Below are 18,918 nucleotides of genomic sequence, written 5' to 3'. Positions count from 1 at the left end.
CAACACAGTAGTTGTGTCCATATTTTAGACCACATACCAATTCTAAGCCAGTTTTGAGTCACAGTAGAGAAGTGGAAAAATGAAATGTATTCTAACAGTTCAAAGGATTAAGCTGTAAATCAGATTGGGTGGCAAATCCATACATTCATGATAAGACTGCAGCAGTGTTGTATGCAAAAAACAGACTTTGGGGCTTGAGAGCTTTGACAACCTGATACTAAAAGCAGACAGGATTTTCAGAAACTGACTTCCTCGAACGCTAGTCAAGAAAAAGAGATTTTAAAGCACCAGGCTGTGTGGTTACGTGGCCTGTGTTCGACTTGGTGCCATGCGCAGTTCCTTATCTTGCTGGATTGAATCATCGATGTCTGTAAAATGTTAAATCAGGCCCTTCACGTTTGTCAGATCACAAGCAAAATGGATTCAGATGAGGACTGTAATGATGCTGTGCAATAGCTGAATGGGCAGGCTTGAATGGCTGTCGAGGGGGAAAGTCATCAGAAACATTCAGCGCTATTTTTGACAGATCAAGGCAAACACATTTCTGACAGAAAGCCTGAGCAGAGCCGCCATTAAATTGACAGAACGAATGCCAAAAATAGAGTTGTCTTCTGTGGCTCTTTTGTCTCAGAAGAACCACTTCTTAACCAGGAACTCTTCTTAAACCGTATGGATCAAATTACTCTGCAGCTCGCTGGGATTTTCCTCTGATCCTGTACCTTGGCTTTTATGTATGGAACAATGACTGCAAGCTTTTAGATGCATGCTGTGTCTGCCAGGCGCTGGAGTGCATTGTCATCCTTAATACTAAGCGTGAATAACACTGTTTTTCCATTTGCCTGCCACGGTGTGTTCCTGTGCCCAGGGAGAGCCTGTGTCCTCAAATGCCTGCTGGATATTCACAAAGTCTTCAGAGGGAACGACCCGGCCTACATACTCAACGATCTGTACATCACAGACTATTGCATCTGGATCCAGAGGGTCAAGTAAGTTCACCAACACACACTCGTAAAGCCGCGCACGCACACGTCAGGGGCCTTCATCTTCAGAGAATTACCTTCAGAGCCGAGGGAAGTGCCACTCAGCCCCCATGATGCATCAGCGCTTTAGAGGAGAGGATTGGACGAGTCATTTGTCACAGCAGGGCCAATTGAATGACCAAGCCAGCGAGAGATGCAGTCTCCCTTGTCTCCATTATCATGTATCAAAAGCACCATCAGTGAGTCTGAAAAGAGGCAGCTGCACTCAGCGGATTCACTCTGTATGAAAGTTTGAAGAGCGCACATGTGTGCGCCGGGGCGTCTCATGTCTTCTCTGGGTGTAGCCTTCCACTGGCATCGCAAGCCAAACATGCAGAATCTGCACTTTTTCTCCAAAGTGATATAGGTTTGATGACTCTCTCCTCCTCCTCGGACATATTTTACAATTACTTACACATTTCAAATGTGAGCCTGCAAGCACATTACTCAGTAATGAGCTCTGTTTTACTCTTGGCCAGGGTTCAGCCAAGTGGTGTGCTCGTCTGGAAAAAGCCCAGTTGAAAAATGTGTGCCTGATGTTGTAGGCTCGGCGCCCAGATGCAGACACGATAAAAGGTCTGCAGGGATTTAGTGCCCCCCCCCCCATTCTCTCTTTCTTCTACATTTTTCCAGCAGAACTCTTGAATTCTTCTCTTAAAAATGCTGCAGATGCTTGGATCTTAATGGGTGGGAAAAATCGATAGCTTAGTTTAGGGTTAGCGGGATCTTTTTCTGACCAGAGAGGAGACACACTTGTGCTTTAAAAGGCTCTCCATCTTCCTGCATAATGACATGGAGCTTTTGACGCTCTGTCAAATCACTGAAAACTCAATCAGTCTCTTATCAGCGGAGGAGCGCCGGAGCTCTGCCTCCCCTCCCTGCTCCTCCTCTCTTTTCCTCTGCTGTTCGCTGGAGCTAAATGTCAGCTTGACCTAACATGCTGACACCTACTACACCCTGCATCGATCATTAAATGGATTAGCTCGTGCTCTCGTAGCGCTGACCTGCGATTGAATTGTTACATTTCCATTTTCTGTAGTTTTTTTTTCGTTTTCGCTCAATAAAGGAAGTGAAGTTTAAGTTTTTTTTAGCCTCTCATGTAAGCTGTGAAGAAGACGTTTGGATTGGTAAAACAACAAGAACAGGCACAGACATAAAACAAAATGGGTTCTTGGAGCCTCACTTTGTGTCAAATAGCTGCGAGTCTTTGGCTCTTTTTGGCCTCCCCAAGCACTGGTACGGTAACAGCGTGATTAGACACACATCAGAATCCATGATGTCCAAATCCGCTGGGGTGGGGAATCACAGATCAGCTGCGTTCCTTTACACCACTAATCTCTGCTGCTACTCTGAGCCAGTGAGGTCCAATTACAGTGCAGTCCCAAAAGATGTGAAAGTGATCAGCCACAGAGTTCCCACACTTCCTCCAGCACTGACCGCACAGTAACTGTTGTATTCTTCAATATGAATTCTCTAGTAGTCTTACTGTGATAGTTAGACTGCCTTCTTTCTCCTTACATATAAACAGCCATTACTTAAACCTCCCATCCAGCTGTGCAGGTTTGAAGTCTCTGTCATGTCACATTGTACAACTTGAGCATTTTTTTATGATTTTATCTTAGGAGATCCTCAAGAATCCAAATCTTTCCGTTTTGCAATATAACGTGGGTTGCACCAGTTCACCAAATATCTTAGCTGTGCTGATTCGTAATAATCCTCCAGACGTGGAAGAGACCTTCCCCCTCAGGTGACCGTGGAGTTCTACATTTGACCCTAGGTTTTGGACCTTTCCATATAAATCATTCATAGAAATCATTCTTTTCCACTTATTAAACTACTTACGAGGTATTTCTATAGACAAGCATTGAAAAAGAAAGTGTGGTAAAATGTTGATCTTTATTGTATCTGTTCAGTTCTGCATGTCCAGTGCTAATAAAGCCCATCTTCGCAAATCAGCTTTCATTTCCTTTGTGATAGGGGACGAATTTATTGTGTAAATAGTGGATAAGTCTTGTGGTATTTGGAACTCTGAGTATTATACGTATCACGTTGTTTCTGTGTAAATGTTGGGGGGAGTAATTAGAAGAGATGGTTTGTGTTTTATGTTGATTAATTCCTCCCCTGAGTTGGAACCAAATAGTTTAAGATGAGACGTTAACTCAGACAGACTTAAGGCTGTCTTGGTCAGGGGTCATTGAGACTTCGAAGGTACATCCAGGTACAAACATCTGGTATTCCGTTTCTCAAACCAGAATCCCACTATTGGGGGCTTCAGGATGCTCACCTGATAGAGCATACGCCCCGTGCACTAAAGCTCTGTCCTTCCTGCAGCAGCCTGGCTTTGATTCTCACTCGTGTCTCTTCGCTGCATGTCTTCAACTCTCTCTCCTGTCTTTCCACTCTGTAACTGTACTGTTCAGTGAAAGCAAAAAAAAGAACAATCCCTGTTATTTCCCTGTCTTCTCTGATTGCCTGTGCGAGCAGTTCAATACAGTAAGGCTGCACCCACACTAATACGTCCTCATTTGAAAACACATAACTTTTGCTGCCTTTATACCCAGCATCCACACCACTTGGGTGTTTCAGATCGATCCCCCACAACTGAGAATTTTGAAAATGCTGCTGACCTATGTTGCTAGCAGCAGATAAATTCTGCATTTTCTTCTTCTGGCTGATCCGGTTTATCCCCTGATGCTGTACCTCATGAAGGAATACCCCAGTGGCCGAGTTACCCCTCAGGAGCAGTCTTACAGGCCGTCATTTTGCAAGGCAGGCATGTTGATCCAATGTTCATGCAGATGTTTGAAGGCATGCTTTGTACCTTAGAGGAGGGCGATGGACATAAAACAAGGAGGATCTTTCTTTTGTCCTCTACTGCATGCTTGGTTTGTTCTGCACAACTAAGTTCACAAGGTAACTAAATAAAGCATAACTGCTGCTCTCCAATGCAACAGGGACCTCCAGACAACCCTGAAACCAATGGACAACAAGTGAGGCGTGTGGTGACCACATTTCTTGACCCTTAATGTAGTAAAAAAGAAAGAAAAGAAAGTAGATTTGATGTGTGTGTTTGAGAGAGAGAGAGAGCAGTTCATGGCTGTTGTAACCCGGCAGCAGCCTGGTAGTATTACACTATCATAGTTGGTGGCTATTGGAAATGAAACCACTTTTCTGTAACTGTGTTCAGGAAAAAAAGATTTTTTTTTTTCCACTGAATTCATCTCTGAGTGAGAGTGCTTGTGTGAGAAAGACAGAGGTAGATCAGAGGTTAAGTACCAAACAAGACTTTCTGTTACAGGAAGTTATTCTAGGAAACAACATTTTATTTCTTTAGAATGATGCTCAAGTTTTGTGGGACTGAAAGAAAGTAAGCTGTGTTTGTGTAAATGATATTCAGATTGATTCACTTTAAAGGTTAGCTGGTATATGAGAGCTGTGAGCCTGCTCTAAGCTGTGCAGGTGTAGACTGGCTCAATAGTACTACAGTAAACAATCTGCTTCCTGTTTGCACCAGCATGTGCATGCTCAGCGCATGTCAGTGGTCATGTGGGGCAGATTTTGGGTGGCATCATCTTTCAGGTGAGACTGATCTGGCAAGACTGTTTAAATCCTGGCACTGGGAGGGTGATACAAACAATGTAAGTGCTGCACTGTTAAAGCCAAAATGTTGCCGCACCAAGTGCAGGTGTACCCAACCTACTGAGTCAAAGCCTTTCTGCCTCAAGGCTGACAGTAATAGGCTTTGCATTATCCCTCTCTTACACTCCACCAGGTGTAAAGCATGTCTCACATTGTCTTGTCTGTCTGTTTGTCTGTGGTCTGTATCAGTCAGATCTGAAATATGAAATTTTACTCTCCAGTCTTTTTGCAGTTATTGAGGCATATAATCTGTGATCTACATTCAGGGTGGGCGATATGGCACTCAAATAATATCACCATGTTTCAGGGTGTTTCTGGATGATGATATTCTTGATGGGAAGAGGAAATGCTGAGAACTCGGGTATCCAGATTGAAGCATGAAGAAACCATCAGTTTCAACCATTAGTTCAACTTTAGAATATAGTTTAATATAAAGAATAGACCATAATGTAAACTTTTAACGTTTTGTGATAAAGAATAGATTGAATAGCATCTAAATTTAAACCTTTAGCTTTCTAAACACGCCATGCCTGCCTTAACGGAACAATATAAGTTAGCTTGCTGCGGCACTTACTAAAATAATGATGTGGTCGCTGGGTGCTAACAGCTGTAGGAGAAACGAGTGGGACCGCAAATGCACTAAAGACTCTCATACTGAGCTTAAATGAAACGAGTGCACATAAATTAGGTACATAACTTGTTTGAATTGGATCCCTGAAACTGGTTTGTTGGAAAATTGACCACGACAGGTTGGAGAACAGTCATCGGCTGGATTTAAGCTCTTTACTTGTTGAATGGAAATGGTACAACCAGTGCAAACAGGACAGCAATGTGGTCCATAACTCACTGGTTTCTGAAATAAAGAATCTGTCATCGTGTTTTTCTGTCGTCATCCCCCAGAGGAAAATAAATCAAACTTGCCACACATTACTCATGCAAGTTGGAGCTCAGTGGGATCTTTTGTGTGTATTCGTCCCAAAGAGCCAGAATACTGTACATTAGCCCTGAGGTAGCAACTGCAGGCATTGAGGGTGTGTGTGTGTCTGTGTGTGTTTTCAGTTCAGCCTCTGACTGAACTCCGTACTCACCAGACTCCACTTCTTTCACTCTCTTTTCTTCTTCCCCTTTTCTCTCCGTACCTTCATGACGTGAAGTACATTTCCCCTCCAGTAAACAGTCAACGAAGAGGCACTGATTACAGTACAGGTCAGCACCTCTGCGGTTTGCTGCTGCAAACAGGTAGAAGAGGAGATAAATCCACCGTTGAATCCCTGAAGTTGAAAGAGTAAACTGTGAGCTCGCTCTCCAGCCGGCTGCAGATCAGAGCACAGTTTGGTCTGCCCCCGGCTCTCTCCTCCACAGCTCCATGCTCTCAGCAGCCACTTCGCCCTGGACCCCCCCCCCCCCACACAACGCTCTGCTAAGCCCTGCGATACCACCACACGAGTTCGAATGTCAGCATCAGAAATGAAGCTTTGAAGCTTTGAACTTCGGTACAGGCCTAGTTTTCGGTCTCCACGCGGGGTTAGCGCTTTGCTGTCTCTTTTGAGATATCCAAACCATTTCCATATAATTGATGTCATGTTGCCTTCTTTGTCAACAGTTTCCTCAGCTTTGGAGGATGATGTGAGTTTATTTAGAGCACTTTAACATAAAGTTTGGCTCTGTTAAGCTGGATTAATAGGGGGCAGTAAGGTTCTACAGGCAGAGTCCCTGCAGATGACTCATTTCTGCCTGTTCAACAGGTGTTTGGCAAATTCTCTACTGCCGCCCTTTTGTTTCACTTATGGATAATGAACATTGTCACTGTGACTCTAGTAAAGTGTATCCTGAAGTCAGTTTCATTCCCTCTGCTGTGTACTCTGAAGTTAAGCTGCTGTCCACTGTGTGTGTGTGTGTGTGTGTGTGTGTGTGTGTGTGTGTGTGTGTGTGTGTGTGTGTGTGTGTGTGTGAGAGGTGCTCAGCCTCGCCCTCGAGCTAACAGGCAGCGACAGAGAGGCTAAAGTCGCCTTTGTGCCCCTCGATTCTTTTCCAGAGGACATTCGCACTCACATCCACTTCCTTCATCGTTAGCTCAAACAATGCTGTTTCCAGTGAGGTATGAAATGGGCGTGTGCATTAACACGCAGGCCAAAAACTGCTGGGTTTATATCAGGCTGTTAGATCTATCCATATCGAGTAAAAACGTCGAGAGTTTATTGTTTCAACGTAAATTTTATCATGATCCGCTACCAAGATTGTTTCATCACCCGGTCCTGTGTCGATCTCACAGTAGCTGCTGAGCTCTCCTCGTACTCAGGTGTGTGTAGTTGAAGCATTTCAGGAAGTTGGTGTCAGTAAGTCTCTAAATGTCATAGCACTCCACTGGATGCCCGTCTAACCCCAGTGCTTTGTTTGAAGTCTTGGCACTCTCCTCTTTGGCCATCTCTCCTGTCATCACTTTGTTTTCTTCGATTCTAATTGACGGTAAATCAGCTGAAGGTTCACTGTCTCTTTGCTGTGCAGTATTTTTCAAAGGAATGCTGTATTTCTTCTAATTTATGGCCCAGCTTGCTCATCTTTAATTTTATGGCTGGACCTTTCAGCTTCTTTTGCATTTTTTGGCTCTCAGTCCATTCTCATAATACCTTGAATGGATTTTGTGTTCGTCTCCACTCGGCTATCATATATTTTATCTGACTTTTGTTTTATTGTATTTATCTATGGGGCTCATTGAGTTCCGTGTATTTGCTTTCTAAATATTTTAATTGGTCCAGTAAATTCTGCGTTTCTGTTTTTTGTGAAGCATTGTCCCTCTGCTTCCTGCTGAAGCAGCATCCCATATATCAGTTTGATACTTTAATTGACTCCTAGACTTGATAAATGTAACATTATGTGGATTATGGTCTCCAGTTTTTACCCCCTTAGTGCAGCTGAACAGTTTCCCTCATAGGAACAGAAACAACACACAAACACTGAGCCTCTCCATTGTCATTTGTGAATTATCTGAGTACACTCTGAACATGGAGCAGTTTTTAAATCCATCAGGAGTTACCGTTCCCCGGTAGACTGTTCAGGAAAGGCTCAGCAGAGTTTATCATTGTCACTCAGCCATCCTCTCACTCACTGAGGCCTCAGTTGTCGTCTGCGGCGTCCGCTGGGGCTCAGCGGATTCTCTGCAGAGTTTTTCCCGAGCTCCGTCACGGTGCGTGGTTTGGTTCTGACTTCCTGTAGCTCCGGTTATCTCCCGGGAGATTTTTCCTCCGCTTCTCAGTGGGTGTGGGACCGGTGTGGCCAATGCTCTCGCTTTGGTTTGTGATTAGTCATTTCTATGGCCTCTCTTGCATTGTAGCCTGAGTTCTGCAGGGGATGGTGTCAGGATCCAAATCGCCTTTTCTTGAAGCAGGGGGGTACATTCCTCTCTCTTCCAAATTTCTGCAGGATCTTTTTCAGCACCAGTATCAGTTCTTTAGTTCTGTGCTGCAGACAGTATTCGACAGGGATCTCGGGTTGGCATGTCGCGGTGGTTTGGGTCTGAGTGACCGTCTTGTAGTCACATAAGGTCTTCTGGTTCACACACAATAGAAGTCTGTACAGTCTTCACTTGTGGTTTCTGAAACTATGTTCTCATGTTTGGAGTATAATATTAGACGGAGCCAACAGTCCAAAGGCAAAGCAGCACAGGAGATTCCAGTCCTGTTCTCTGAGGTCCTGCGTTGCACAGACCAGCCTCTCCCATCATACATGCAGTTTGTTGTGGCAGCCCTTTGTGTCATCTGACAGGTTTGATGACAGCTCTTGTAGGCATTGTTCTCTTCACTGTGAGATATTCCCCTGCGTGGAATTTGTCATCCTCCGCTAAGTGAGTCGTCTCTGGGAGCCAAGCGGTAAGATGAGATGTAATCTGTACCCCCGGTGCAGTGCCTGTATCTTGTCAGTCCTCGCAGCCGACACGGCATACGCGATCAGCTACGCATGATGGACACGGCGATTAATGGATGTTTGCTGGCTGGAGGCTTGATTTATTTAATCTCACCGCTGTCCCACATGCATTTCTACTCCTAAAGTTCCTCTGACTGCCCGAGGCATCGGTCTCAAATTTACAGCCTCGTAAAGACTTCACTGTGATTTAAGCCACAGGGCAGGCGCTCCCCTTTACTCTCACACACAGTCGGAGCAGAACCCTGCGTATTGGAATCAAGAGCACAACCTCAAAGCAAATTTCTCCTCACATTGTCTCAGTGATGTGTAACTTCTTTTTGGCCACAGTGTGGTCACTGTTCCAGAATTTAACACACGCTTCCTTTGTGGAAACTGTTTAAACTTCTCCCTCATACACACACCCAATCCCAATTATATCCGAATTGTTAGCAGAGAGTATTATTCCAAATGGAGCAGCGGCCTCTCCAGTCCATTAGTTTCAGGGTATGCTTTTGAAGCTCCTCAGATGCCAAAGCCCCTGCAGAGCTGCTGGGCTGCAAAGAAAAAGCGAGTCGCCTCACTTTCTCTCTCTTTGTCGTCCTTCCCTTTATCAAAAAGCTTGGAGAGAGGCCAACATAGATTCACGGCAGCCAGCACAGACAAAGCTTATAAGCCTGGTGTTGTGTTACATTACCTCAGTTAAATCAGAAGTGCTCCAACTTCCTTTTTTCAGCACTGGTTCACGTGCAACCACCCACCCTCATTAATTGGGTCAATTAGATTCTATCAGAAAACAACATGGCATTGTAAAAAAAATGGCGTGCTCCAGGGTTCCTCTGAGAGGCGGGAAGTGAGGTGAGACTCATGTTTCCATATGAAGGCATTAGAGGAAAGGAAAAACCTGGTTCTGTGTGGGGTTTTTTTTCTTTTGTGGAGTGAATTTGTGACTTGTCTATAAGACGTGTGAATTGGACAATCACACGTTGCTCCAGAGACTGGAAAATTGACAAGAAGTGGTGTAGGGATAAACCGAGCCTCGCACCATAACAGCTGAATGGACAGACTCAAATAATTGTGAATGGTAGGTGTGAATTGAGCGGGTCCCAAAAAACATGGGTGTTGTTTTCACTGAAGAAAAGGAGTACAACGAAGCACTGCGTGACAGCTACAAAGGAGACTGCCAGAAATGAATTTGTGTACATTCTTTTCCCTGAGACCATCCTTTTGTTTTGGAGGACGGAGCAGCCCTCGCAGTCTCTCCATAGACTCTTCCTCTCTTGTCTCATTTGGCATTGTGTTCATGACAATGGCCATTTCGCAGCTCAGACAGCAGCTCCCCCACAGGAAAAAGCATCTGTGGCTCCAGCAACTGGGAAAGTCTCAGGGCAACGAGGTCAAGCATGGGGTCGGCGTGTCAGCCGAGACCTGCGGTCAGACGCCTTGAAAGTGCACTTGTGCGTGGCGTTAACCACCAGCACCCCCCGTGGAGCGCAGCTGGCCGGTTCACCTCTGTGCATTTGCAGAGCACGCAGCACTTATCGCCTCGACTTTCCCATCAGCTATTTAGCATGATAAATGTTTTCGTTTTACTTGTGCTCAGGAGTTTTTCCTAGAAAATCGAAGTTAGGTGGTTTCTGTGGCGCAATGCATCTCATGTGTAAGAAAATGGGGAATTGTTCTGTCTCTGAGCCTGGCAGCTTCCTGGTGTCCCCCCCCCCCCAACCACACAGCTGATGTGACAACCAGATGTTTGCTGGGGAGGACTTCCCTGGAACCCGCCAGGCAGCGTCAGACAACTGTCAAACGCCTGTCCTGCAGGCTTTGAAACAGATAATGGAGCCGCTCTATCTGATGGTAGCCTCAGTACTGAAGGAGATCCTGGAGGCCCTGCTGGGGAGAACAAAGACACAAATGTCTCCCAGCTAACAGGGATAAGTAGTACAGATTTCCTCCCAGCATGAGGCCACTCTACTTCTTTCTCTTGAGTACACAGGCTCATCTTAAACACAGACTTTGCATAATTTCCTCTTTCCGTGTTTGGAGTGGCCGCGCTAGTTATTACTATCGATTATAGTGGAGGGATTTTGTCTTTCTGCACAGCCTCTAAGGCCTGTGCAGAAAGACATGTTCTGATTAAACAACTGCTCCTAACATCATAATTTGTCACTTTTAGAGATAGAAAGAAGAGATGTTAAGAGCTGAATATGACATAGACAGACTGAATAACTATTAATAAAATTATAGGGCTTTAATGCCTGAGGATTACATAAATCACAAGGTGAGAGAGGAGACAGTAAAATCAGATAGTAAAGAGCTGAACATGGTTGGTTGTAAAGATTCGACAATTCCAACGATAGAGTGAAACTCTGACCTGAAAATTTTAACTTTTGCAAGCTGCAGTGTTCGAAAAAAAAACAACTTTCAGCACTTTGGAGCCTGAGGGCTTTGACTTTTTGAGCACAGACCAAACCAAAGCCTGCAGTGGAGAAGAAATATGTTGTATGCTGCATGTTGATAAAAATTTCAACTCCACTTTTAAACATAAATGATGGTGTGGGAAATACAACGCAGCCTTGTCACTTGAGGCGTTTTAAGAATTTTCCCACATTCCTTCTTCTGCTCCTCCAAACCCACAAAAGCCTTAAAGGAAAACCGAGTGCGGTTTTTGTACATTTGTTCATTCTTTCTATTGGTTACGATGATATTTTACTCACCAAGGTAAGAGTTGAGACCTGGAAACATCCCGTCAACAGAGTCCAACAGGCCAGGAACATAAACCCTCATTGTTTAAAGCAAGATTTAAAGTCTATAGACTGCTTACCATCATAGTTCAGTTAGCATGCTAAATTAGCATTAAAGCGCTGCTGAGGCTGATGGGAATGTCCTTTTATTTTTTTTAGTTTTATTTGAGCTAAAACCAAAGTATTGGCCCCCTGCTGGTGTGAGAGGAAGAGTTGAGAGATCATCAAATTTTATTACAATTTATCCTCAGGGGACCATGAATGTCTGTCCAAAATTTCACAGCAGTCCATCCAAACATGAGACTGTCGTCCCTAGAGCCACGCAGCTAGCATGGCGAAAAAGCTGCGTGCAACATCAGCATTAAAGTTGCTGAGTTAATGACAATTCAGGTTGTAAAAATCAAATAAAATACATTTCCTGAGTCCTGACAGTCAGCAGATATCTGTGATACAGTGTATCAGTGTTTGTACAGGACAGTAAATCTTTCCTCGGCAGCTATAAGTCTGAACATTGACGTTTCGAATAAATACATCTGCGTTTCTCGTTGCTGGAATCGAAGTGGCATCCAGTGCCTCGGACCGTTCCAGCGTTCAGTCACAGTGACGGATCACATCTCCCGGTGTCAGCTTTTATCCCCCTCAGCTAGTGAATGATGCATTTTGTGAGTTACACTGAGGAAATCTGGTGCTCATATTACACAGATTTATGCATCTGAAGACAAGCTTTATCTGAGATGTTTTGAAGAGCACAGACATGCTGAATGAGTTGCCCTTTCAATGAACACGGGCCTGATGAAAGAAATGTCAGATTGTAATTTAGCTCGGCTCTTTCACAGACACAGACACCACACACACACACACACACACACACACACACACACACACACACACACACACACACACACACACACACACACACACACACACGCACACACACATCCTCTCTCTTCCCTTCTCGCGGAAAGACTTTGGCAGATGGAAGCGTCTTTGTCTCACCAGAAGTTTTCCAACCTTGAAAAAGCCACCCCTCCTCAGTTTAATGAAGGCAAACCACAACAGCGGTGCGGTAATGACTGGATTGTGTACAACATTATCCCTCCCCCTCCTGGACAGAGCCTTTGTATTCACCGCAGGCCGAGCTTCTCCCACCACAGAGCAAGGGAGGGGAGAGAAAACAAGCGCGCCTCCCCAATGCTAACTCAATAATGACTTCCCACGGGGGAAAGAGAATACGGGCCAGTCTTTGAAGTGGCTGTGCTGCAGGAGGCTCTTCTGCTCCAGCCTCACTACAGGAAGCTCTCACGTGGGCTTATAGAGCCTGGGACCTACACAGGCTCGGTGCAGCCCGCACACACTCGTCGCCATCGGCCGGGGTTACATTAACGTCTTGATGTCCCGTGGTCATTTTTGGAAAAAGTTTGTAGGTATTGTTAAAAATAAGGACTTGGCGATCTTGGCTGAAGTTGTGCCAGTCTTTAGTGACTCCCATCGTTGGAGACCACAAAATCGCTGCACTCAGTCATCCCAGGAATGCAGCGGTTTTTTGTTGCTCACACATAAGTCACCTCTTCAGGCTTCTTATGTGTGGACATGATTGTTTGTGGAGATGAACCAGTGCTCACGCCAGACGAGGTGTCTCCAGCACTCGTGTTCAGTTTGCAATGCACAGATTGATTTGGAAACTCTGCCAGCGTGGCTCTTTTATGTGCTCCAGAATAAATTGGAAAATCTGCTTCCCCTGCACAGACATTAAGCAGATGAAGGGATGTTGGTCGGCTGACCAAATTTGCTCCAGATAGCTGTGGTGCCGGGAGAATGTATCCAAGTGGCTTTGTTTCCTCTAGTGCCACCACAGGGTTGACAATGAGTGAAATGTCCTGACGATGGGATGGATTGCCATGGATTCATGCTCCCCTCAGGATAAATTGTTATACATTTTGATTTTTGCTGAATTTGAAATTCAGCAAGTATCTACTGTGATAGCTGTCCATTCTGGTCCATTCTGTGTGCGTCCTGGGCGTTTTATGGAATATTTTTGGTACACAGTGTTAGCGTACACAGCCCTGGCTCTGTAAATTGGAAACAAAGTGGGTCGGACCGAGCCACAGAGCACTGTCCCAGCCAATCAGCAACCAAGGGGAAGGGGTGGGGGGATGTGAATCTGGCACACTAATATCTTTACCTGCTCTCTGATGGTGGTGTTTAGCCCAAAGTATGGCTGTGCCTAAGTGGGTGTTCAGATAAAAATCAGCCCCGTGTTAAAACAGTGTGTTGGTTGGAGTGTGTTCCTTCAAGTAGCAGGTCCAGCTTGAGATCTTTGAATCTGAAGACTTTCAGAAGCAGCAATTATTTTGTCTTTTGTCGTGATGACAAAGAAATACAATATTCATGTTTCAAATGAATCCACCGGTAGCATGCACTTACATGTAATATATGACAGGCCAAAGACAGTTAGCCTGTCTCTCAGTGCTTTCTGTCTTTGACATTCAGCCTCAAGCTCTTTGATTCCTGCTGGAGATGTAAATCTTTAAACACAGGTCAAAAGCATTTATTTTATTGTTTAAATAATTCCCTTCAACAGCTTGGCACATTTGATCGGATTTATCGTTTTTGTAGCTTGAGAAAGTCGTACGTTTCATTGGCACTCACAGCTCCATGACCCAAAGCACAGGGGAAGGTTTTTCTCGACCTTTCCTACATTGTGAGCTGGCAGCTTGCCCAAACATCTTAGCAGGGAAATCGACTGCTGTTTTCAAATTCCGCCACGTTGTGACAGAGAAAACTGCCAGAAACAAGGCGCATGTGTTGAAAGGGCATTCTGTCTCTGCACACCTCCACCACCACCCCCCCATTCCCCAGAATGTGTGTCCATATGATGCAGCACAGCTATAAGATCTGCTTACAAAGTCCCTCCTGAGGTCTGAAATGGATGCACAGCCCCTGCATGCTGCTTCCATAAACACACAACTCTCCAGAATGGCGAGCTCATTAGGACTGCGCGGTAATGAGGAGCCATCCTGGTGCTCAGCAGTGGGTTAAATGGGCCAGAGAGGGCACCAGGAGCCCAGTGTGAAAATGTGAATGGCAGCGGAAGAGTAGCCCCTCCACACACACAACACACACACTTTATCCCACCCTGAATGGACATAGTCTGAATCGCAGTGACCCGCGGAGGTCAACCTGTAATCACCATGGCAATGGGGGCAGCACACACGCCCTAACCGCATCGGGGGACGAATAGCAACCACTTAAGTTTTTGGCAGCATGGCAGGCATTCCCGGCGTGAATAATGTGCAGGCGGGGGCCTCCCAACAATCTGATGGCTTTACACAAATGGGGCCTTGTAGGAGGACATTCATCAGCAATAAAACACCTTCTCTCTCTTCACGGAGTCTGTTGTGTCTTCTGTGGCGACACAACTATAAAAGTGAAGCTACCGCACGGGAGCATTGTTTAATGTGCTGCTTTATGAGGGCATTCTCTTACTCTTTATCTTTGGAGACATTCAGCTGTGGGGCTGCAGCTTGGAGCCATTCTCTGTCCAGACTTTTATTGACTGTATTGCAGTCAGACTTTGCCGTCTGTCGGGCCATTCAGGGTTACGCTGCTTCTATTCTGCAGGATTTATTCTCACAGTGTGTTTGGGTCCTTTCTGTTCGTTCCCTCTGCAGCCTGATTGTTGGGTAAAATATCCAGTTTAAAATTCAAATCGGACTATAAGGCTCTTTTTTTCCTCTCTCTCTCTCTGGCGTGCATCAAATAAGATTCTCAGGAATTGTTGGCAGCTCTTGAAATCATTAAAAAAGAGCGCAGATGTATTCTTTAGATTGTAAAAATCACATTTTGTGTGGTGTGAAACGTCCCTCCGCATGCTCTCATCCTCCGCAAGCGTTTGTCTGATCGTCACAAGTCGCAGCTACCTTTCCCCTCGCCTCGTCTGCAGCCTCTAACTGTTGGCGTAGCCTCTCAGAAGGCGGAGGTGAAAGTGTGCGTGTGTTTGCATGTGCGGGCCGAGGTGGAGGAGGAGGAGGAGGGGTCCGCTTCTCTGTAATCCTTCTCAGTCTCTTATCACCTCACGCAGGGAGAGCAGCAGTGGGGGAGGAGAAGAGCCCGAGCTCCGTGTATCAGTGCCGCTCATCTCCCTACATTATTAAACATCCATATTTCCATATTTCATTGAGCCCCCCACGCCTCAGCAAATTGTGGTCTACTTAGCATTCAGATGAGAATGGGATATGGTTAATGGGTATTAGATTTGTAGATGGTTATCCCGTGGCTATGTCTTTAGTACGCAGAGCCGGTCGATCAGTCAGCCGTCGTGCCTCTCTCTCTCTCGGGTACCACTGATGAAGTTGTAGCTGGATATATAATTTTTTCTCCGCTTTGCATAGTCATACAGCAGGTTTATGGAAGAGAGCCCGACAACTTTTTGTTTTCTTACTCGTGTCCCTCTTTCATCTTCACAGGTCCAAGAAGATGACAGCCTTGGCAGCAACATTACAAAAAGCCTCTGTGCAGAAAAAAGACTTGGAGCTGGAACTTGAGGAGCTAGAGGAGGCAGCGACAATGGTGGCAGAGGAAGAAGAAGAAGAAGAGGAGCAGGGAGCTTCAGCGAGTGCTGCGATATCCCACGGTGACAGCAGCAGCGCTTCCAGTGACAGCAGCAGCAGCAGCAGCAGCAGTGACTCCTCTGATGAGAGTGAGGAATCTGAAGCTGAGGGGCAAGGCTGCACCGACTCCACCGAGGGAGGAGGAGGAGAGACGTCTAAGGACAACCCTCTGCAGCCCCGACCGAGCTCCGCTGCTTCTCCCATCCCCCAGGAGCCCATGAGCGCGCTCTCCTCAGCGGAGGGAAACGTAGACGCCCTCCCCTCAGCCTCAGAAGGCTCCAGGCAGCTGATCCAGGAGCTGGGGGAGCGGGTGACAGAGGAGCTGAAAATCTCACAAGACTCCATCTACAAAGCAGAGAGAAGCTGTTCACAGCCCAACAGCGCTGCAGCAAAAAGTGAAGGAACATCTGGGAGAAGCAGCAGTGGGATTCTCTTAGAGTTAGAGAATCCTCGCAGAAACCCTCTGCTCATCGTCCAAACGCAGGAAGATCCTGATGAGAGTGACTGGATCTGCTGACAGGACATATTGTGGAACATGAAAGCCACTTTTTGAACTGTTAACTCTGTGTAAGTGATGTAAGAAAGTACCTTTGATTATTTGGCTTTTAACGATTTCATTTTTACTGCTGTAATACCAAGATCTGACTCGGAGTGCTTTATTATTTTACATAGAATGATATTTTCTTAATTTATCAACTTGCTAAGCCATTAAAATCCTTATTTCACATTTGTGTGGTTTTTAATGAGCACGCGTATTCATTTCATCAAAGGAAGGAGGGATGAAGACGCAGCTCAGCTTTCTTCTTCTTTTGTCTTGCCTTGTTATCTGACTTTCCTGTGACTGCCGCTCTGTCATCTAAGCCGCCCTGTGTGCTGTGCAGATATATGTTTGTATTTTCTCTCTGCACATACTGTGTTTGAGTGTAGCTTCGTTATTTCTGCTCCTTTTTAATTGCTGAAAGTAACTCAACACTGTTTGATTTTATTCACTGACGTCTGCTAATAGTGTCAAACTTCTTTACTGTCAATTTAGATTTCCATAGCCGTGTTAACAAATTCAACCTGTATATCTATGTTGGACTCAAATAAACAAAATCAGAATGTCATTCCAGGAAAGCGACAAAACATTTGTCATTGTTCGTTGTAGTAAATCACTCAGCCAAAGTGCCTGGCAGAGCTTCTTTTAGAGAGCTGTTCTCTTCCTGATAAATAGTAGGAAAAGCGCTAACCCCTTCCTAAAACCCCAGCACTGATGGAAGTGGAAAAGACTCTGCCGGCACTAAACAGGGCTGCAGAGCAGGCAGGAGTGATTGATTCATCTGGCATGAATGGAGGAGCGCCGTCAACACAGCTCAATATCATCGGCAGCGTCTAGCAGGCGAGAGAAAACAAACAAGGAAGCACATGTCAGACAGATAGATGAGAGCTGCGAGCGGGGCTGCGGCGCGGGAACCGTTTGTTGGAGAGATAAGAGCACCCCGGGGCCCGAGGCAGCCGCGAGATAGAGGAGCAGGGGGCCGTCAGAGGGCCAGCAGAGATGAACTGACAGTCTGGCCAGCTCAAGCGTCCACATGAAATGGATGAAATGGCAGCAACCATATCCGCCTACCCTGCAAGAACATACAGCTTAATTCATGTCCCCTGAGTGGGTTGATTACTGTAACTGAGAGAGAAAGATGGGATGCAGAGAGGAGCCAAATTAGCTTTTTTTTTTAAATAGGTTTTGTGATCCTGATGGGTCATAACTGGCTGAGGGAGTGATTGATGGGGCACAAACACAGTGTTGCCTCAAGCTTCTCTCAAGGTGAATTTCATCCTGTATAAGAATGAAGGCAGCTCTGGAGCCACCGGTGATGATAGCTCCTTAGGTAGGCAGTGTCTGTGGTATTGTGTTACCAAGATGGATGGTGTTGTTAAGCACCCCCCAAGAAGAGACATCCTCCTTGCAACACCCCCATTGGGAGCGAGTGCCATCATTTCTGTGACTGAGATGAGTTACGCTGTGAAAGTCGGCCCATTTAAAACCCCTTCGTTCTGGGGACATGAGTCCGGGGACTGCGCGGCCCCTGCAGGCGGTGGTTCCCTCTCCCCACAGGGGTTTCACATTGATTAAGTGACACCAGGCTCTGTTGCCGTTTTTCATTTTAAAGTGGCCTCCATATTCTCCCATTAGTGCAGCCGTCTCGGAGCCTGACCGGGGGATCCGTGGCCAAGCTCTGCACTTCAGTAGGTTCTTCTGCAATTATTACTCCTCGCCGACGGACATTTTTCAAGAGACTGGTTTAATGACGGTAGCTGATGAATTATACAAGGCAGTAATTAATGTGATGTCCATGCTCTGTTTTGACTTAGATTTGATAAATCAGCCCCTTACTCGTGTAGTGAACGTGCCCTTTGACCGTCGGGGGTCTGAGAAAGTGGAGTAATGCATTCAGGACTCGTGGGCCATCGTGGTAATTAGCCCATTAGCAACAGCACATGTCGCATAATGTAAGTCTTCTAAGGCTCGTGATATACTTGCTTTTACCAGCGCATACGCATAGACAAATGACTGCAGCGTGTTCATATGCTTACCTGCACACTTTATATTTACCTGGAGAATAAAAAAGTCAAATCATTTGGGGGCAGCTCAGGATTTTTGATTATGCACAATTTAAAAAAAAACTATAAAAAAAAAAAACTAGGACACTCATTGTTGACCTTGGAAATGGTAGTTTGACAAAATCTTATGGAGGAGTAATTCAAATTGTTGGCATATATCAATATCACTCATATTTCTAAACTCATTGATTTCATTAAACCGGACACAGTGGACACAGTTAGGCTAGCTGATTCCCTTGTTTCGACTCTTAATGCTAAGCTAAGCTAAGCATCTCATTATCATATTTTAGAGGCATATATGAGAATAGCATTAATCTTCCCATGTATCTCTCATCAAGAAAGAAAGCAAAGAAGCTTTCTTTCAAAGTATGCCTTCAATGGACCAGCATGTGGATTGAAGGCATCTAT

At 45.5% G+C, this 18,918-nt stretch overlaps 1 protein-coding gene across 1 annotated transcript in view; it reads left to right on the top strand.

Annotated features, from left to right (window-relative positions):
• shq1 (SHQ1, H/ACA ribonucleoprotein assembly factor) overlaps positions 1 to 17,030 on the top strand; it is a 36,471-nt gene extending 19,441 nt beyond the window's left edge. The window contains exons 11-12 of the mRNA XM_076745380.1: positions 866 to 986; positions 15,766 to 17,030. Coding sequence (XP_076601495.1) covers positions 866 to 986; positions 15,766 to 16,426 — 782 coding nt within the window. The 3' untranslated portion in view covers positions 16,427 to 17,030. The remainder of the gene's footprint in view (positions 1 to 865; positions 987 to 15,765) is intronic.
• The last annotated feature ends 1,888 nt before the right edge of the window (positions 17,031 to 18,918 follow it).

This window comes from Chaetodon auriga, chromosome 2 (assembly GCF_051107435.1).
Source record: "Chaetodon auriga isolate fChaAug3 chromosome 2, fChaAug3.hap1, whole genome shotgun sequence".
In the NCBI taxonomy this organism is placed as follows: domain Eukaryota; kingdom Metazoa; phylum Chordata; class Actinopteri; order Chaetodontiformes; family Chaetodontidae; genus Chaetodon; species Chaetodon auriga.
Note: the sequence above shows the minus strand (reverse complement) of the source record. Positions and strands in the feature narration are given on the sequence as shown.